At 47.2% G+C, this 21,269-nt stretch overlaps 1 protein-coding gene across 7 annotated transcripts; it reads right to left on the bottom strand.

Moving 5' to 3' along the window:
- Positions 1 to 2,896: 2,896 nt before the first annotated feature.
- On the bottom strand, positions 2,897 to 20,962 carry Stmn4 (stathmin 4). 7 transcript variants are annotated; one of them, XM_051160742.1, is made up of 8 exons: positions 20,823 to 20,962; positions 10,322 to 10,412; positions 9,004 to 9,099; positions 8,324 to 8,404; positions 7,747 to 7,955; positions 6,606 to 6,797; positions 5,914 to 5,966; positions 2,897 to 3,518 (listed from the first exon to the last, which is right to left on the bottom strand). In XM_051160742.1, exons 2-7 carry the CDS (start codon positions 10,332 to 10,334, stop codon positions 5,946 to 5,948), a joined length of 612 nt encoding a protein of 203 aa, XP_051016699.1. In that variant the 5' UTR covers positions 10,335 to 10,412; positions 20,823 to 20,962; the 3' UTR covers positions 2,897 to 3,518; positions 5,914 to 5,945. The 7 variants fall into 7 exon arrangements, with proteins under 7 accessions (XP_051016699.1, XP_051016697.1, XP_051016698.1 ...); XM_051160740.1 differs by lacking the exon at positions 5,914 to 5,966 and having other exon boundaries at positions 20,823 to 20,961; XM_051160741.1 differs by lacking the exon at positions 5,914 to 5,966 and having other exon boundaries at positions 7,747 to 7,952; positions 20,823 to 20,961.
- Positions 20,963 to 21,269: the final 307 nt, after the last annotated feature.

The raw sequence follows: 21,269 nt of genomic DNA, 5'->3' as shown, positions 1-21,269 counted from the left end.
GGCAATCATAGAAGCTTCCTGAAGCCTAGACAGCTGGACCCTGTCTCCAAGCTCATTCCAAAGCAGCTACTTTCAATGTTCTGATTGTCAACCTCAGGAAGAAATGTGTTCTGTGCTGTGCCCTGGAAATATAGCCTCAATATAAAAATTGACAACTTTCAGTAAAACGTACCTGAAAAATTAATTTTGGTGTGTTGTTTTCTGTTCTATTAGGATGGAAGGAAGGAAAGAAAAAGGAAAGGAAGGAAGGGGGAAGAAGAGAATAAGAAAATGAAGGAGGAAAAAGATACAAAAATCCAAAAATAAAAAGTAAAACACCAAAGTATTCTGACAGTGAAACCCTAACTGCTTGGAGCCTGACACAGTAATTTGTGGTGCCCTCTGCCCTGATCAAAGCCTAACTCCCAGGACCCTTGGCAAATGGTGCTTTAAAAATTACTGCTAACATGAAAGTGAGCTGCCTCCTCTTATCTATTCAATAGACCATTCAGAGATGGTCCACGAGAGGTGGCCAAGTAATTTCTTTTAACTACAAGAAAGGATCCCTTCCCTACAAAGATCTCTTCCTATAAGGATCCCTTCCCTATAAAGATCCCTATTCCTTGCTATAAGGATCTATTTCCTATAAGGATCTTTTCCTATAAGGATCCTTTTTCTATAGGGATCCCATCCTATAAGGATCCCTTGTTATAAAGATCCTTTTTCTATAAGGATCCCTTCTCTATAAGGATCCCTATTCCTTGCTATAAGGATCTATTTCCTATAAGGATCTTTTCCTATAAGGATCCTTTTTCTATAGGGATCCCATCCTATAAGGATCCCTTCCCTATAAAGGTCCCTTCCTATAGGGATCATTTCCTATAAGGATCCTTTCCTATAAGGATCCCTTGTTATAAGGATCCTTTTTCTATGGGGAATCCCTTCCCTATAAAGATCCCTTCCTATAACAATCGCTTTTCTATAGGGATCCCTTCCTATAAGGGGTGAATCTTTCTCTGAGAATTTGCTCACTGTGCATCTGTCTGCAGTGTTTATTTTTTATGGCAATTATGAGCAGAAAATACTTTTCGCCCATGCCCGTGGCTCTTCATTCCCAAGATGACATAAGGGAAAGAGGAAGAAGAAGACTGAGTAGGTTCACAAAGTTGGTCTTACCATCCAGTGAGTCACAAGTCAGCCTGAGAAGCCCTGACAGGGGACTTGCTGCCCAGTTTAGATGCAGCCGACAGTAATACTGTGATGGGGCTAAAAATACAGACTCTGGGAACAAGCTGCGAATTCAAGCCCTCTTCTCCCACTTACTATGTGTGGGAATTTGGGCAAGCTACTTATATTTTCTATGCCTCAATTTCTTGTCTGAATAATGGGATGACAGCAACAACTTTCTCCTACAGTTGTTACAAAGATTAAATGAGGTCTTGTATGTGTGAAAGTCTAGAAAATAGGCATCTAATAGTTGCTGTCTAAAAATATGAGCTTCCAGTAACATCATAACCACCATCACTACCATCAGCACCACCGCCATCACTACCATCAGCACCACCACCATCAGTACCATCACCACCACATCATCACTACTAGCTCCACCATCATTACCATCATCATCATCACCACCACCATCCTCACCATTATTACCATCACCACCACCATCAATCACCATCTCCACCATCATTAGCATCACCCATCATCACCACTATCACCACCACCATCCTCACAATCATCACTATCACCAGTGACATCACTATCACCATCATCACCACCAACATCACCACCACCACCACCACCACCACCACCTTTGTTCTTCCAGTTATTCTACCCTAAATTGAAGCTCACTTATAGCAGCACTGCCAGGAGACAATTAAGGCAACACAAAAGAGTTGGTCTGCAAAGCTGAGCAAAACCATACCGTGTTTAAGGGAGAGTGCAGAGATGGCTTAGGATCTGGTTTGTACAAACTCCACCCCACTGCTGCTTGCAAAGAGTCAGAGAGGCTGTCCTCTGCCACCTTGGTCCAGTGTCCTAGAGAACATGTCCCCTCTGCTTTCCTCTAATAAGCAGTACCTTTTCTTACTGAAGTCCTATGATCCGTCTGGACTCCCAAACCCTTGGTGAGGGTTTCCGCTGTGTCTGAAGGCTGCTGTTTCCCAGAAAATCACATATTAAAACTTCATCTCCCCAAATAAATAATACCAAGAGGTGGAGCATTTGGGGAAGGATTGAGTCAGAGGTCTCTCCCCTCACAGATGGGCTGTGTGGGGAGCCTTTTTTTTTTTTTTTTTTTTCTTTTTTCTTTTGGTTTTTCAAGACAGGGTTTCTCTGTGTAGCCTTGACTGTCCTAGACTCACTTTGTAGATCAGGCTGGCCTTGAACACACAGCAATCTACCTGCCTCTGCCTCCCAAGTGCTGGGATTAAAGGTGTGCAAGAGGGTGTGGCAGAAGGCACCATGAGTTTTCTTAGCAGATTGTAGCTTTTCACCAGAAAACTGGGTCTTAGCCTTCCCACTCTAAGCTGTAAATTCCTGTTGTTTATAGATTACCCTGTCTATTGTATTTTGTTATAGCAGCTGCACAGGCTAACAATTTCCTTCTTATGGTGAATTCACAGGACTGTGATAGGTTGTGAGGTTATAGATAGGAAAGTTGCCATTTCCTCTCTCCTTCTTTTGGTTCACTCCATCCACTAAGGGGCAGCCCGCAAAAAGAATTTAAAAGGAGAAAGAAAAGCAAACCTCTAATAACACCAACATCTAGCATGAAGTAGGCCACCTCACCCAGCACATCAGATACTTGGATGGAAAAAGTAAAAGACGTCTGCCATCAGATAGGTGGGAAGCCAAATTTCTAGAACAATCTACACATTTGCAAAGAACGGGTGCAGGAAATAAAAAAACTGGAGACTTGAAGTAAATGTTTCATTGGTCATGATGATCAAAAGATGACAATGAACACACATACACACACACACAGGCCATATCCCACCCACTGCAGGGCGGGTCTCACTCCATCCAGATGGGCGTGTCCTGCTGGCCCTGTAGCCGCCATCCCACCAGGGCTCTGCCCTTCACCCTGAACGTCTTCTGTCCCAGTTTCCATCTTCTCTCCACTCAGAACCTGGAGGCCGGATGTCCAGGCAGAGCCGTGAAAAAGCGGGGGCCTTGGACCAAGTCTGCAGTCGGTGGACAGTGTCACAATGTCCATGGCTCATCTCCACCTCCTTCTCCACACTCTCTCCTTCTGTCCCCTCTCCCACCCCATCATTGTTCCCCAGAAACAAATAGGATGGCTTCACTGGTCAATCTTTACATGTACAAACACCAAAAGCAGAGGAAACGCCCCTTGGCCACCCCCCTCCCCCCAAACCCCAGTGCTTGGAGAGCAGCCAGTGGCTGAGGCAGCTGGAACCAGGTTGCTGCTGGAGCTGTCCGGCTGTCCTGGAAACTTTCTTGGCCTCTGGGCTTTACCTTGAGGCCTCTTCCTTCAGCTCCTTATTTTTCCGCACCTCCTCTGCGTGCTTGTCCTGGAAAGAAAGGGAGGGACACAGGCAGGTCACACAAGACTGCCAGGGGAGGCCAAAGGTCAAGAGAATGGAACGCAAAGGATGGTCACCACAGCCAGAGCGGCACTATCAGCGAAGGTATCCTGAGAGGTGTGGAAGGAGGCAAGTAAGACGCGGGACACAGGCATGTGAGCCTACAAGTACACAGAGCCCACGGACTGGTGAGTCCCTGCATGCTCCGGGGGACCCACCTCACAGTGACTCCATGATGCCCTCGGCACTCTCTACCTCCCCTGGCACCTCTGGCACTTGGAATGGTCACTTGACTCAACTAAATATAAGGCGCCACTTGGGATAGGCAGTTTAGAAGAGGTGGGAAAAGAATCAGCCCATCAACAGCATCCCTGACACACCAGATGCATTCTCTCTCCCACCTCTTTAGCGGTGTCTTAAACCTCTGACTCTCAAGTCACATACTGACAGAGAACTGTTGAGCAAATGGTGCTTAACTCCAGACAATGGACTCCCTTACATGTGTTGGGAGACAACTTTCATTTGCTTCATAACATAATCTAGCCAAAAGTCTAGATCTGCCTTCCCACCCGCAGCCAGCTGTGCGAGCTGCAAAATTCAGCCAAAAGACAAGCTCTGCCTTCCAGGCCCCAGCCAGCTGTGTGGCTTTAATTGTCTTATCTAACCAGACCTCAAGTTCTTGGCTCTTTCCCAAGGGACTAGAATGAGAAGCTGGTTCACCTCTAAAACTCTGTGACAAGTGTCCACTCATGGGACCGTGTCATACCTGCCCTCCACTTCATTCCAGCTCCCTAGACAACTATTGTGGTCCTTGTAGCCAGGAACATTTATGTGTTTGCCTTGTTTGTGTTTTCCAGCCCCTACTCTGGTCCATGGTCCTGGACAGGTGTTTGATGATTCCCCACTACCAGATCCTGTTGTTCCCACATCTGGATGCCACAATCTGCATAATAGATTAACCTGAAATGGACCCACTGAGGCCACCTAGGTTTCTAAGACACATCTTCACCAAGTTTATCCCTCCATTGACCTCTGGCTTGAGAAACTTCCACAGGCTGAAAACAAGGAGCAATATGTCTGGTTCTCAAACTCTGCTGAGTATCACATGACCTGGAGTCCACACAGTCCTCAGACCTTGCCCTTAGAGAGCCAGGCAGAGGGTCTGGGCTGGCTTTTTTATGCCTAGGAAATTTGATCATGTCCCACACAAGAGCTAGCATAGACAGCATTATTGATGTTGATGGTGTCCCTGGTCTGTGGACAGAGAGGTGAGAAAACAAACAAACAAACAACAACAACAAAAACACATGCCTAGCTCTCAGCCTTGCCTCCTGCCTCCTCCAGTGAAATAATTATGAGTGGAGATCAAGGTCTCAAAGAAAACAAGTTTCCTCTCAAATGTCTGATCTGGAACCTTGATTCTTAGCATCTACTTGCTGTGCAGGGCTGTCACCCCAAATACAACCTCCACTTCTGTTTTCAAGTAAGTTGGCTGTGCAGAGCCCAAGGTTTCTGGCCTCTGCTTACTTCGCCTCCAGAACTCCCTTGCTGATGAAAGACTAGTGAGAATACTAGGATGTTCTCTCTGAGACAGACAAGAAAACAGTCATTTGGACAAGAGGCTAAGGCCACCTCTACTGCTTGTACGCTCTGTCGATCTCAGCGAATCATTTAACCTCCTCATCTGAGCTAAGCATGACATCTGTCCTGTTCACCTCTATAGGCATGTGATGACCATGTTATTATAAAGTACAAATGTTTTATGAAAAAAAAATGTACAAGTGCTCCACTACAACCTAGCTTTGTAATATGTTTTAGGTTTTGGGTCTGTAAGCCCATAACTCTCCCATCCAAACTACAGTTTCTTCAAAAATTTGCCTCGGCATCCGGGCTATGGCTCCATTGGCAGAATGCCTTCCTTGCATGCACAAAGCCCTCGGTTCAATGCCCAGAGAATCGCAAACAACAGGCTTGGTGGCACACGCCTGTAATCCCTGCACTTGGGGGCGAAGGCAAAAGGATCAGAATTGCAAGGCTATCCTCATCTACATAGCCAGTTTGAGGGCCAGCCTGGGATAAATGAGAACCAGCATCAGAAAGAAAAGGCAATCTTAAGTTTCTCTACAGTATCTCTCATTAAATGGAGAGGCCCAAAGTCACACTCTGATTTGTGTCCCTCCCCTAAGGCACTCAGTGGAGAAAGAAGCCTTGCTGTCCCTTGTGGAACTGAAACATCAGAGTATGGGGCTGCCACCTACTGGCCAGCCCCAGAGCCTGTGGAGCTCACATCCCTGGATGAAGCCAGATTCTTTCTAGTAACTGTGGCCAAGGGCCTGAGGTTCTCAATGGGTAGGCAGGAAGGAATAAGGACCACGCTGCTCACCATGGGACGAGGCCACCGATCGGTCCCTGGAGTCACCGCGCAGCAGGCGGCTCCTGGAAATAAAACACAGAGCTAAAGCTTCCCAGGAGCTGCAGGAGAAACTGAGGCAGCCTGGGACTCAGGGAATGAGGCCACCATGTCTTCCAAAGAATGACACGGAGGGCCAGCCCTGGTCTCTCACACCTCTCATATGCAGGTGACATTTGTATTATTGACAAAGATAAACTATTGGGAAAACCTACTACTCTCTGGCCCTTATGAGGAGCTCTAGGTGGAATCCTGTGTCCTGTTTTATTGGCAACTGAGCTTGTGGTGCCCCTGGCTCAGAGCCTTGATCACGTTAGCATCTTTCATTACTTCAAATCTGCCCATTCAAGGATGAAGCCAGAAATGTGCAGACATATGTCTCTCCTTAAACACATGCACTGGACAGGCTTTCTCCAGAAAACAAGGGTGTGATGAAGTTCCTGAGACAATGATAAATTTCAGTTGTAAAACTCTAGAAAATCCCCAGAGGCCACCCAAAGTTTGGTGTGAGCCTCTTGCCTATGACTTCCCAACTTAGGATGACAAGGACCCTGCCTGACAGAAACATTTCCATCCCTGCAGAGGCTGCTTCCTCCACTGTTATGTGTAGGTCACGTGCACTCGCCACAGAAGGAGCCTCCTGCCAATCCAGGACCACTACTTACCTTCTCTTGCAGCCGCTCCAACATGGCAGCCAGGTGGGCCTCACGGTTCTCCTTATTGGACTCCATCTTCTGGGCCAGCTTCTCTTTCGCCATCTTGATGAAGTTGTTGTTTTCCTCGATAGCTTTCTGGATCACCTCTCGCTCATGTTCTCGTTTCTCTGCAAGGTGCTTCAGGAGCTCAGCTTCCTGGTACTGGGGCAGCACAAGAAAAAGAAAGACCCTTGAGGGTGGCTCTCTACAGTGCCACACTCAGACGAGATGAATCCCTGATCCTGGTCCTTTGGCCCAGAATCAGGAAGCAATGACACTGGACCACCTGCAAAGCTCTCCGTCATCTTTGACTTTATTAGCCCCTTTCTAAATAGCTTCCGAATCTTTTTTTTTTTTTTCTCATTTTCCTCATTCATTCTTTTCATTTCCTCATTCACAAATACTAAGTGATCTTATATTAACTTCAAGGCCCTCACAGCTCCAGATACCTGGGAAGAGAAAAAATTAGCCTCGTAGAAATAAACATGCATATTAATAAAACCCAGACTGCGTGTGATAAACGGCTTGGAGGTAAAGGGAGGGGCCCAGAATTAAATGGAGAAAGTTTTTTTTTTCTTGAAAGATGGAGAAGTGTTCACTAAAATGGGATCTGAGTTGGGGCATGAGACTCAATGGTAAGCAAGGAAGCTGAATATAAAGCCATCTCTGAGAGGACTGTGACACCTTAGCCATCAACCACACTGTAAGCTCCCCCAGCACACATCCTCTGCCCTGTTTGTCTCCTTCAGGTGGTGCCTTAGTCCATGTCAGTAGTTCTCAACATGTGGCTTGCAACTCCTTTCAGGGGGTGGGGTACATATCAGGTATTCACATTACAATTCATAACAGTAGCAAAATTACAGTTATGAAGTAGCAGCAAAAATAATTTTATGGTTGGAGGGCCACCACAACATGAGGAACTGTATTAAAAGGTCTCAGTATTAGGAAGGTTGAGAACCTCTGGCCTGTGGCCAGCATAGACCAGTGTCTGTGTTGTCTAAATAGTCGTAGGTTCACTATGCCCTTACACGACTCAGGGACACCACCTCTCTCCTCTAGCTCCTTCCTCCTCCCACTGGGATGGAAGGAAAAAGTATGGGGCTGCACTAACCTTCCTCCGCTCTTCTGCTGCTTCTAGCTTCTTCTGGATCTCTTCTAATGATGGGTCTCGCCGTCGGGGGAGGGACGCATTAAACTCAGGGACCCCGTCGAAGGAGGGTGGCTTCAGGATGACTTCGAAGGACTGGCCTGAGGTACACTTGTTCAGCTCGATGACTTCCATGTCAGAAATGACGCACCAGTTCAGGTCCACCGTATCTGCTGTGAAGGACAGAGTTGGGGCTGCTTAGCTGCTGAGGAGTAGCTGGGGGGCCCCCAACAAGCATGCACACCTGCACACAGACACAGGAGTTCTGGGGGGGGGGGTCCCAAGGCACATCAAAGACTAGGGATCTGGTCAATCCTGAACACTGGACCCTAAGGTCAGTGGCTTTGTCAGAGTAAGGTTTGGGGATCCCTGGGCAAGGATCCCAGGGGCTGTGATTTGTGATAACAGCTGCAGCAACACCAGCTGTTGTTGTTCCTCACTGATGACATACATCAGTTCATTTCACCCGCTGCCCACCCCCAGCCCCTTTTGGCCCTGTCCCTCTGATGGCCTGTGGACCTCTCCCCTGGCTCCCGCCTACCCTGTTCTCTTCTTTCTCTCCAGTCAGCACTGGCTTTCCGCTGGCTTTGACCTTTCCTCCTACACTGTCTCCCACACCAGCCTAAATGGAAAAAACAATCTCAGGTCATCCAAACACCCATCTCTCTCATTGATAGACCAAACCCATCCCTTCCTTGCAAACAATTGAGGAGATGACTTATCTGTCCCCTGACCACCCCTCATGAGATCATGGCCATCCAGTACTCTCTGACAGGGTCTGGGAACTCTGGCAGTACTGCTGTCACCATCCAAGCCAGACATGTTCTTCCCAACTTGAGGCTGTCTGGGAGCATCTCTGTCTGTCCCTAGAAGCCCTGCTGAACACACCAAGATTTCTTTTCTGTTCTGTGTCTCCATGGACAGAATCTCAGAACCTCTGTCTGGCTTGTCCTTGCATCCTCTGTGGCATCAATGTATTCAAGGAATGTGTGAAAGGAGAATCTAAGAGCAAGTGCTCCAGGAGGGCCCAATCCAGACCCCATCCCCACAGCTGCCTGCCACCCCAGGCCACATCCCCTTGGCTCAGACACTTCAGGCTCTGGGAAAGAAGACACACCATGACAAGGACAGTTTTATGAGATGGGGACAATGGGGGGGCACCCACAAACACAGGACACAGAAGCCTCCACTCCTTCCTTTCCCAGACGAGCCCCCACTCACCTTCATATTTGTAGGATGATTTATTCAGGGAATCAGACAGGAAGCAGGAGCAGAACAGAGACACCAGTGGGAGCTCCTTCATCTTCTCTTTATAGGCTACAAGAGAATGAGCCAGTGAAGATAGGCCCACCAGTCCCAGAAAACAGCATTTCCATGAGTCAATCCAGGCTTTCTGGCTCCAAAGTACCCAAGCCTGAGCCACCTCAGGCTTGAAATTTGACCTTGATGACCCAATCCTTCTGTGAGTAGCAAATGCTAAGTACCCTCAAGTAAAGACCCTAAGTGCCAGTGCCCTGACCCTGGTCCTTAATCTCCATCTCTTACTCCCACCCAAAGATAAACCAGGGCTTTGATTCCAGGTTATAGGAAATCTATACTTCATTCTACTCAAAGCACTTGACATCACTGACTAAATGGAGAAAAGGCTAATAGAGGGGCTGCCTTGCTACTCTCCTTATAGTCCAGGCCCACTGTAGAGGAAGTCAGGCTGAGAGTCTTCTCAGACTCTCCCAGCACATGAATCAAACCAGGGAGTGGCTGGCCACAGAGAAAAAAATGTGCTCGTGACAATATTGAGTCTCTCTAGAGGTCACAGGTCATCATGGTGGCCCTGCTAGCCCTTCCCCCATTGCACTGTTTTGAGCACAATATAAAAGTCTCCCTCAATACAAAGCCCAGTGCTCATTTTCACTTATCAACTTGAAAGCATAGTTTCAACGCTATTATAAAGATGTTATTTTAAAATTTAAATGATACACTCATGACCAAATAGAAGGAAGTATTCAGTTATGATCCCACCTACCACTCAACAATGACTTTGCCTCTTTGGCTCTCCACCACTTTTTTCTGTAAGTCCACATGGGTAAGGAAAGAGGTATGAAGAGCTGGTAAAACTCTTGCCTTGCAATTACAAGTTCTGATCCTCAACACTCACATGTAAGAGCAACTGGAGAGGCAATAACAAGAAGACACCTGGCACTCAATAGCCAGTCAGCTTAGCCTTACCAATCTTCCTCAGACCAATAAAAGACCTTTTCTAAACAAGACAGATGGGTCCAGAGAAAAGATAACTGAGCTTGTGCTCTAGCCTCTACATGCATTTGCACACACATGTATGCTGGGCACATACATGTGTGTCACACATACACATGTACCTGAGTATACATAAACACAGAGAGAGAGAGAGAGAGAGAGAGAGATACAGACAGACAGACAGACAGACAGACAGAGACAGAGAAACAGAGAGACAGAGAAACAGAGAGACAGAGAGAAACATCTTGTGCTATGGTGTCCATCACAAACTGATGCATGTACCTACCTGCGAGGGTCATGTTGGCTGGAATCTTGTAGCTGAATTGACCGAAAGTCACAGGAAGTGTTTATCACCAGCTCAGAACCTGACCACAACCCTAAGAAAGAGAAAATATTTCACATTGACAGACTCTTGCTATAAAGATGGTCTTTTTAAGCGCCAAGGGAATCTTGGGGATACTGCATCTGCTTTGATCTACAGACCCTCTTCACTCCAATGTTCACTTCCCACTTTCCCTCCTCCACATCTGCCTAGGCAGATTCAGTTCACACACCAAGATCCTTTCACAACTGACTCGAGACCTCGGAGCATATAAATATGCGTTCCCCAAAATTCATTTCTTAGGTGTGTTTATCTGTCCCCTTACACAGTGTGGTAGCCTGGCTTGAGGTCAGGGTGAAAGTGAGAGGCAAGTTCTCAGTAGAAATTGTCTGGAAATGTTTGTAAATTAAATAGCTGTCTAAACTTCTTCACCCCAGATCTCCCTCCAGCCAATTCTGACATGAGGGGAGTAGGAGATGAGCAGAAGACATGAAACCCACTTTGAGATACCCTCCTACTTCTTCCTCCTCCAAGAACTACCAGCTTGGTTCCTTGACTCCACTGAAAATGACCCTGGACCATGAGAAGAAACACACACTGAGGTATCTCATCATAATACTTATGCTAGTGCAGACACACAGGCATGTGGAGGCAAGAATCTCTCCTTAGCAAGAAGCTGAAGGATCCAGGGGAGACCCTGAGATGAGCCTTAAAAGATGAGGCAAGGAGGGAATCTGCCAAGTGGGTTCTGCCTGGAAGGGGAGGACTGAGAAAGCTATGGCCACAGGGATTGTTCTTAAGGTGGCTGGAGCTAGACTTGAATATTGCAAGAGAGGAGAAGACAAGAAAGGAGATAGGAGCGTCAGGGAAGGAGCTCGTGTGAATATCTGGGAGATGAAAGGGGACAGGGCTCCCCTGAGAGATACTGATGAGTGCCTTTTTAAAGACCACTGGGTATTTGGCCACCTTTGATGCTCACTGTGCCAGTGGAGAGTGACATGAGCCAGGAGGGTAGTACCACTTCATTCTCAGGAGTCACAGCGATGTGAGATCCCCTTCCTCACTCTCTGAGGGGCATGGACCATGTAGAGAGGAGGTCCTGGGGGAGCAGTGGACCCAGTTCCAGCCTCAAAACTAGACTAGTGCAGAGTGAATGCCAGGTGCCATCTTACCCTGTCACTAGTCACGTTGCACACCTAAACCTTGTGCTTCCTGTCTTTATTCTGCACAGAGTTGCACTTGTGAAATAAGACACATTCCGCCTAGCATCCAGCATCCAGGAAACACCCTTCCTCTGCCCCCTGTATCAGGTTTACTCTTGCCAACCCTACAAGTCAGAATTATGGCCCTGTTTGTCAAGACTAGGGGAGAATAGGTGAGCACAGACTTGAAGCAAGACCCAGTTGCCATTAGAGGGCTCTGTCCTCCATTCTCGAGCCAAAGACTCTGCCAGGGCCTTCTTCTGCCAACACAATAGGCCTTTCTCCATGGTGTCAGGCTGGTCCTGATGGTGCCAGGGAGTCCCTGAATACTGAGACAGGCCTAGTGAGTGCCTGAGGACAAAGTCCTTGATCATGAGACCAGCATTCATTTAGGTCCAGAGTAATTGTTGAAAAACTTTGGCAGGGAAGACAGAGACCTAGGTCTCTTGAAATATGGGTCTGAAGTGGAGGTGGGGATGGGAAGAGAACACACACCTGAGAAGAAGAGGGATAGACAGGTGCAGCCATAGAGAGCGGGGCATCCCCAGCCTGGGCTGGAGTAACAAGACCCTATACACGTGAAACGCTTTCAACTTTCTCCCAGTTGGTCTTCATATGAGCCTGGCTTGTGCAGACAAGGCAAGCGCCGCCATCTTTGGATTCAGATGAAGAGCCTGAGGCTCAAAGGCATTCATCTACTTGCATAAGGTCACAAAGCTCTAATATGGTCAGCTTGTGTCCAGACTCAGATCTTCTGATTTACAAGCTCTTCTCTAGTGGCAAATGCAAGAGCAAGATGCCTGCTACTTGTCCCTTATGGTCCCAAGGATTCAAAAAACAAAACAAAACAAAAAAGCCAGTCCAGCCTGGAGGTGGGAGGAATTTTTTTTCAAATATGTATATAAGTACATATGGGAAAACCTGGGCTATGAGCCATGGGAACACAGAGAATGATGGAGAGCCAGAGAAGGAAAACCAGGGCAGGGAACAGAGGAGGTGACAGAGTAACAAGGAACTTGTCACACATCTCAGCACCATGAGGTTCAAGCCTGCACAGTGAAAACTTGTCATCACAGAACATTCACCTCATTACACACTCACCCCAAGTTTCACAGTTGCCTTTCGGAGGGGGTAGAAATGCTCTCCCGTAAGTGAAGATGTCAAGGCTCAGGAGGATGAGTGGCATTTCTAAGCCTGTTCAGGTACCCTGTGTTGAATACCCTAACATTGTGGATGTGGTTTTATGTAGAGAAAGGACCACTGCAGATGTGACTGATGGCTTCAAGATGGGAGCATCCGTGACTACCCAAATGGGGCTTATGAGTGACACATGTAAGGACAGACGCAGAAATCAAAATGATGCAGCCACAAGCCAAGGAATGCCTAGAGATACCAGAAGCTGGAGGATGCAATTAAGGATGCTCTGTAGAGTCTTCGAAGGAGTTGATTTTGAATTTGTATCCTCCTGCTATGTGGTGGGGTATGTGTCAGCCCCAATAATCTCAGCCTATGACAAACCCAAAGTTCAAATCCACGATGCTGCCACTGTATCTCAACAGCTAGATTTTGTACATTGACTAATTTGTTTCTCAATATAATCTGTGTTCTTGGACCCAGAGATACATGGGACCCTTCAAAACTCTCATATTGACATGTCATTTCTATCATACTCCAGACCCATGAGGCACTCTGAGAAAGGTTACAGAGGATACCACAGGCAACGCTTTCTTGAAAGCACAGCAATACAAAGCGGCTTCAAGCCCCTGGGGGTGGCAGTCACAGTAGGGAACCTGGCTTTCCCTGTTATTAGCTTGTGGCAGCAGCTACTCAAATGCACCTCCCTTGGCCCTCCTGTGGCATGGCTCTTGCTCAGTAGCTATAGTCATGGCATCATGACATGACAACACACAGCCTAGCAGTAGGTTCTGCTGGGTGCACTTAGGGTTGTGAAGAAGAGAAGTAGGGAGCGTTACAACACTGGTCAGAGCACAGAATGCTAGAGCTCATGGAGGCTGGAGGAAGAGGCAACAGAGGGGCGAGGCAGAGTCTACCTATCAGGAAGAGATGCTGCCCAAGACATCAGGCGGCTGAGCACCAGAAGAAGCCAGGCCCCACTCTGAGCATGCCCCAGGCCCATCCCAAGCCTCTCGGCATGCTTGCTGGTAAGGCTGAGAGGAATCCCAACCCTTGAGCAGCAGAGAGCTGACATTGCACACCAAGCTCTAAAGGTCAGTGGAGCGCAGTCACTCAACAGTCAACCACAGAAAGAACAAGGGCTAAGGATGATGGTTTCTGGGCTCTTGCTCAGAGCATGACACAGAGCATGGTTGGTCAAAAGTAAGACGCCCCTGACTGCTTAGTTTCCATACTGCAGGGACTGAGCCAGGGTAGCGGGTGGTGAGCAGATTCAAGTGTCTGCTGTTAAAATCAAGAAGACACCTTAACCTTTAATCCCAACAGTCAGAGGCAGAGGCAGGTGGAGCACTGTGAGTTTGAGGCCAGCCTGGCCTACAAAGCAAGTCCAGGATAGCCAAGGCTAACACAGAGAGATCCTGTCTCAAAAAAAAAAAAACAAACAAAAAAAAAAAAACAAAAAAAAAACCCAAAAAACAAACAAACAAAAAAAAAACCAAACCAAACCAAAAAAAAAAAAACCCAAAAAACAAACAAACAAAAAACCAAACCAAACCAAACCAAAAAAACAAAACAAAACAAAACAAAACAAAAAACCAAAACAAAAACAAAAAAGAAAGAAAGAAAAGAAAAGAAAAAAGAAGACAGCCTATCCCACGTTGGAGGGGGGGGGGGTATTATGCAATTTAGACTCCTTGTGCATAGAACCATGCATGACTTTGGAACTTGGCTGTGCTGAAGTGTGAACTATGCATATTTAGGAACAGAGAGTTTATATGATGGAGTTTATACCTATTCCATTTTCAAGTCATTATCCTCTTTTCAATGAAAACAGAGATAGATGGTGATGTTCCAGAAGAGTCGAAGCTATATCTCAACTTAATGTAGGATGATGAGGACATCAAAGTTCAGCGGAGTTGGCAGATTGTACTAAATCCCATTAGATGCCAACTGGGAGTTGACTCTGTGTGTGTTTCATGGGAAGTCGGCCTCTGTCTTTGGGATCTAGCACTTTTGCCAAGAAGCATATCTGGTGGTGCCAGCTTAGGCACAAGACTGAGAGGGCTGACTGGAAGCCATGGCAATGTTCAAAATATCAGAGACTTGTCTAGACTAAATCATACTCTGAAGTCACACCGAGCACTGCTGTCCTCATTTACAGACTGATCCTCACACAGTGTCAACATCTCAGTGGCTGTGTATGGAACCACAAATAATCACACAACAGAAAATTGCTGCTGGATTTAAAACACTAGCATATTTGATACAATATGTCTGTGACTGATATCACGCACCCAAGCAACCAGGCAACCAAGGATACAACCAGATACCACAAATGAAGCAAACTAGGTGGATGTGCTTGATAGTGAAGAGGCAGAGGCAAGGCTGCTGACTGGCGAGGACCTTCAAGCAGGAAAGAAAATGGCTAGATTGGGAAGATGGGGCCCTTCATATGCTATCAGAGACAAGATAAACAGGGCTCCCGTGAGCATATGAGACCTCCTTTTGGCAGCTAGATAAGGTCTGCCGTGTTTAGTGAGAAGTCAGGTAGGCCCAAGACATTGTAGTTCACATGACTACCCACATCTGTCCCACCCAAGATGTCAGTCCTGTTCTCACCGAGGACAAGAGATCCTGAGGTCACACAGTGAGCTGTTGGCACAGGAGAAACCAGAATTTAAGGTCCTGGGTTCCAGTGTGTGAGCTTTGTCCTGGGTCCTTTCCACCTTCTTGAATGGGACAGTAGCCTATGCCAGGTCTGCAGAGTCACCCTCAGTATAGAAATAGGTGCCTAGGAGGGATGCTGTTTTAGGATATTGTGGCAGGACCAAGGCGCTAAGCTTTCTAGGATCAGCTAGTGACCTGGAACCACAGCAGTGTGCTAAGTGCTCCAGCGAAATGTGGCCACTTACCCCCCCCCCCAAATGTGCCCAACCCTTGAATATCTCAAACTGGCCACACAACAGACAGAGTGGGCAAGTACTTTGTGGCTATGAGAAATGCCCAGCTCTGGCTACTGGGCTGTTTAGAAACCCACGTGGAGTATTTCTGAAGGATCAGCAGTTGATGCACGTCCGAGCGGTTTAAATAGAGCTGTCTCTGGCAAGGATTCTAGAAGACAAATATAGGGACTCTGGCACAGATTCAAGACGGGAACTTCGTGGGCAGGGGCATAATGAATTCTAGCCTAGCTCCTCTAACCACAAGAGTGCGGAGAGAGGCCATTTCAGGCTGACAGTGCTCTCTGCCCTGATGCTATGTGCAGCTCTAGTGACTTCAGTGTCACACATCTTCAGGCTAAAACCATGTATATTCCCACAGAGGAACAGCCGTGCTAATTCCCTGTTGTCCCAAGGCTCTGGTTGTTGGTGTGTGTTTTATTTGCCTTTAAAAATCAAAAGGAGATGATTTGTTTTTTTCACGAATGCGATTCTCATTCTTTCTACACTATTGTTGGATACTGAATGTTTTGTCAAACTCTTCCTTAGGTGCTGGAATAACCATGGAGAGTTTGATAGTTGGAGGGAAACTGAGAGAGGCAGGGCTTCTGGGAGTTGTGCTGGGGCTCTGCCTGCCTCTGCTGGGTCCACACAGAGCCAGGATCCTCAAGAAAGGGAGGGTGAGTGCAGTACCAAGGATGGGCAAGTAGGACACGGAGAGGGAACCTGGCAGACAAAACATGGTATGAGCTGCTAGCTTCAGGGACTGCCACTGCAGAATCACCCTTTGGGTGCTTTGCAGCGGCTCCAGCAGGAAGTGATTGACAGGTCCATGGTCAAGAACTCCTAGAGCGTACACAGCAGACATAAGCTTCAGGTGTGTGGGCAGGATGCTTGCCCTGCTAACAGCGGAACCCTGGAAACCTGAGTCTTCAAAGGCCTCGGAACTCAAACAACTGCATAGAAAGGCAAGGGTGGGGGGAGGGGGGACCTCAGCCGGAAAACCTACAGCCCCAAATAATGCACTGTGGTGGGGCATCTTGGGCTATTTTTGTTTCCAGTTCAATACAAGCAGAGGACTCACTGCCAGAAGCTAAGTTCAGGGCCGGAGCTTCCGTTCAGGCATGCTAGCGGGAATGCTAAGAGTGAGACCCAGACACAAGAGCAGGCCCTGGGGTCAAGGGCATCTGCAGTCCTCTGTGCATGGAGCAACATGACGGCCTCACGCCTAACAGCAGCACTGCAGATGGTTAATGCCATACATGGTGTACCACGTTTCCCAGCACATACATACACTCCCCTTCATCCACAGTGCCACAGGGCATTAGTTAGCATTACATGTCAGAAAGATTTATCACAGAGACTCCATCACTCCTGAAGTCTGCTACTTTATCCTATCAGCATTTCCCTCTAGGATTTCTCTCCCCTCCCAGTAAGTTTATTACATAGTTGTAATAGTTTCACCCTTCCTGATTTCTGCAATACAGATACCAGACACCCATTTACCTGGAGGAGCGGGGAGGAACAAGCAAACAAGCCAATACTCTCCCCTGCCATTTTTTTTAAAAGCATTTTCTTCCTTTCAGCACTTAGCCTTTTACATTCTAGTCCCATCGCCTTTTACATTCTAGTCCCATCAGGAAGAAGGAAGCCATAGAAATACACGCACCCACCCCCACACATATGTGCCTCCCACCCTGCCCCCTGCGCATGCGCCTTGCCTCCTCAGCCCTCTTGTCCAACAAAGTCAAACCCAATAATCTCCTCCATCCAGGACAGCTGTACGTCCCCTCCCGTGGGGTCCTACGGTCTGAAGTGGGTGATGGGCAGGCTGAGAATATGGATAGACCTGAAGCAGTGTGGCTGTGGCTCCAGCCCGGAAGTGTGTGGAACCAAGCACCCAGTTTGAGTGGATTATTTGGGGACTGGATCTTGAAGTCCTGGCCAAGTGGGACACAAAGACAGGATCTTTGCATTTCAGGGGGAAAGATGGTTGTCTTTGGTGATGACCTTGATTATTCAATCTTCAGGTGAACACTAAGCCACTAAACCTAGGATTTTGTGCGTGGTTGGCAGCATTCTACCACTGAGCCACATCCGTTAGTCTCCATCCCTCTCGCTTGTTTTAAATATCAACCAACCCAGTTCCCTCCTACAAAGCAAATGTGGTTTGCACGGATAATCATGTAGACCTTAGATTCCTTTCTTTTTTAAAAAAAATTATATTATTATTATAATTTACTCACATTACATCGCGATTATAATCCCTTCACTCTTTTTTTTTAATCCCCTCACTCTTAGCCTTCTGTTTCCACCCTTCCTCCCTTTTCCATTCTATCCCCCTCCCCCACCCTAGACCTCTGTGTAGCCATGGCTGTCCTAAACTCACTCTGTAGACCAGGCCGGCCTCAAACTCACCACCTGGCTTTTTTTTTTTTTCTTTCTTTTCACAAACTAAAATCTAAATATCCATTACCCATCCAAACAAAAGCGAGAGACACTCCCACTTCCCAGTTCCCTTCTTTCTTATCTGCAGAATATACATCCCAAGAGCCTCCTTGGCTGTCTGGAATCACAGACAATGCTGAACTCTCTGTACACTATGCCCCTTCTAAGTACATGTATACTTAGAATAAAGTAGAATCTATAGAGAAGGTACAATTAGAGACCAACAATGGTAAATATTAAATAAAACAATAATAGCATCACATTGGTAAAGTTACTTTAAACTCCTGAATTTTTTGTTTTTTTCCCCCTAAAAATTCCCATGTAGTGGATCTTGGGTAGCTGAGATGAAGGAAAGCAAAGGCACAAACAAGGAGGCAATTGTGGTACGCCTGTTCAGCAGTGCGCTGGGTGTGGCTGCTACAGAGCCAAACTTCTCTAGCTTTAGAAGTCCTTCAGAGCATGGTCTGTCCCTGCATAAACATCCTCTCTTCTGCTTCTACAAGACTGAGATTCCATTGTAACACTGGGTCACTTCACCAGTACCTGGGAGAGGGGGTGGGGCGCACACAGTTCACAACATGGATGAAACCAGAGACCCTCACACCAAGTGAAATAAGCCAGGAAACAATGTGTGATTCCGTTGCTATGAGGCACCTAGCCAAGCCACATTCAGAGGTGGAAAGCAGAGTGAAGGTTGCCAGGCTGGGGCAATGGCAATAAGGTGGATATTTAACAGGTCCAACTGCCTCAGACCTGCAAGGATAAAAAGGTTTCTAAACGTTGCATAGACAACAGTGTCCGCTTAAAAATATGAAAATGGTCATTTCCATCTTGGTCGCATTTTACTACAATTAAAAGATTTAAACTGAAGAAAATGTTCAGCCTAGTGAATTTTCCATGGGTGTGTGGGCTTGGGGCTAGAAGAGAGAAGCATGTCACCTAGGCCAATGACTCTCAACCATTTATTAACTGGAATCCACAATAAAGGCTACATTCTATGTCATGATCCAGTATATGAATGCCACAACATGACCATACATGTGTACTTGGCCAGCAATACATATATATGCAAATATACATCTAGGTAAAAACATAAAACAAAAAAAAGACACAAGAAACACTAGCCACATGAGGTGTGCTCTGTCTTTTTGTTTTTGCCTACTCTGTCCTGTCTAATTTTATTTTTTAAGTATCAGTTACATCCTACAAAGTTGATTTCATTGTCTACTACTTAGATTTCAGCCTGCAATTCAAAAGCCCTGGTCTGGATTAGCCCCCACAGTAATACAAAGATGCCTAGTAGCTCTGTGCTGGATGGTCATTCAGCTTCTCCAGAATGCCATCAGTGATGGAGATCACACAAGACAGCAGGCTCTTAGGCTCCCAGGTTACTTCCCAGTTGTTCCAGATGTGGCTGGGTGGGTGGAGCTGGGGAAAAGAAGAAGTCTGGGAGCAGCTGGCAGGATCTCGGCAGCTTGGGAAAGGACTAAAAAACACAGCCCTATCCACAAGGCAGGAGCAAGGTGGGCTGGAAGCAAGGGCGAGGAGGGGGCGCTGGCAGTCTGCAGCTGCCTTCTGGCTGTGCACTGACCTGCCTTGCCCCCACCTTTGCTTCTCTCCGTTCGCTATCATTATTTCCACATCTGGTGCATGATCTCATCTCCCAAACACCCATCAGAGGGAGAACTCTCCTCCCCCAAAGGGCTCCAGCCTTAGGGGAGACAGATTCCCCCACATTCCATCTCTACCCTTTATCCCTCCCATCTCCAGCAGGTCATCCCATCTGCCTCCCTCTTGGTGTTGGGGCATAGGGTATCCCTGCTTGGGGTCTTCAGTCAGAGTAACCCACCTATACTCTAAGGCATCCCCAAGAACTGTCCACGTTGAGGACAATGAGGCGCCTCCACACCTGACTGTTCCTGGGAGAAACAAAACAAAGAGCACTGCCACGTGAGGACACAGCTCTCTGCTGGACATCAAAGCTCTGGGTCCCTGGATGAGGGGGAAAAATGCTAAAACTCCTGCCTGAGGTGGAGGGCTGAGCATGAAAGGGTCTAGCTCTGACTGGCCAAGGATCAGAGAACCTGGGTGTGGCAGTCTTGCAAGCTTGCATCCTTTCTGCCTTAAGCCAGTTTCGGAGCCAGTTAGAATTAAGCTGACCTCAGGGCGGGGCGGGGCAAGCCAGAGGGGATGATCTCACTGTATCCTTAGGGCTGAGAGAGAAAAAGTAAGACTGCACAGAGCTAGAGAAGAAAGAAAAGACAGTGCCAAACAACAACAACGAAAAGAACAGATGAAAATGGTAATAATAATAATAATAATAATAATAATAATAATAATAATAATAATAATAATAATAATAAAAATAGAGCTTCTTCAGCTCAAAAGGGTCTTCAGTCAGAGTAGCCCCAGAGAAAGCTGAGCTCCAGCAAACCTTCCTCTCCCCAAAGCAAAGCATCTTTCTTTATGCAGAAGTGGCTCAGCTTGAACTTCCAACATGTCCTTCTCATCCAGAACAAAAATGATGCCCGAGCCCACCCTCAGCCCTCTTCAAACGCCGTCATTTTTCCTCACCCTACCTCCCCCCCAGGATTTGACAAAGTTTAATCGACTGAGTGAGACCAAAGGCAACACAATAGACACCAGGTCCCTCGTTTCTTCCTCCTCTGTGGCTGCTGTTTTGTTTCTTTCCTTTGTTGGAAAAACCCTCCCTCCGGTTGTCCGCATCTCAGTTCTACTTACCTGCAGTCCGGTTTCCAAAGCGAGCCGTTCTCTTCTCACTCCTTCAATTAGTGGTACCCTGGGCTTCTCTCAACATCAGCACCACTGCTGGGCTCTCGCCATGACATCACCTCCGAGCTCCCTGATTGGCTGGCAGTGGGTTGCTTGGCAATTGGACAGTCTCCTCTGGTGGAGCAGGGATTGCCTGAGTGAGTAACTCTTAGCAGGCTGTGGAGTAGAAGATGATGTCAGACAAAGAACCTGCTCCCCTCTCCCACACCCAGGTGCCCGTGGGGCTGGGGAAGCAGAGAGGCTGAGAGTGGCCAGGAGGCAAGAGAGGGTGTGGTACAGCGAGGTGGAGGTGCAAGCTAAGGGAGGAACGAATGACTCAAAAAAAATTTTTAGCTCTTCAAATCTGGGAGAGGGGAAATATGGAACCTAGTAAAGCAATAGAAAGAGCAGATGAAC

Source organism: Acomys russatus, chromosome 18 (genome assembly GCF_903995435.1).
Source record: "Acomys russatus chromosome 18, mAcoRus1.1, whole genome shotgun sequence".
In the NCBI taxonomy this organism is placed as follows: domain Eukaryota; kingdom Metazoa; phylum Chordata; class Mammalia; order Rodentia; family Muridae; genus Acomys; species Acomys russatus.
This window is presented reverse-complemented; position numbering and strand designations above follow the sequence as displayed.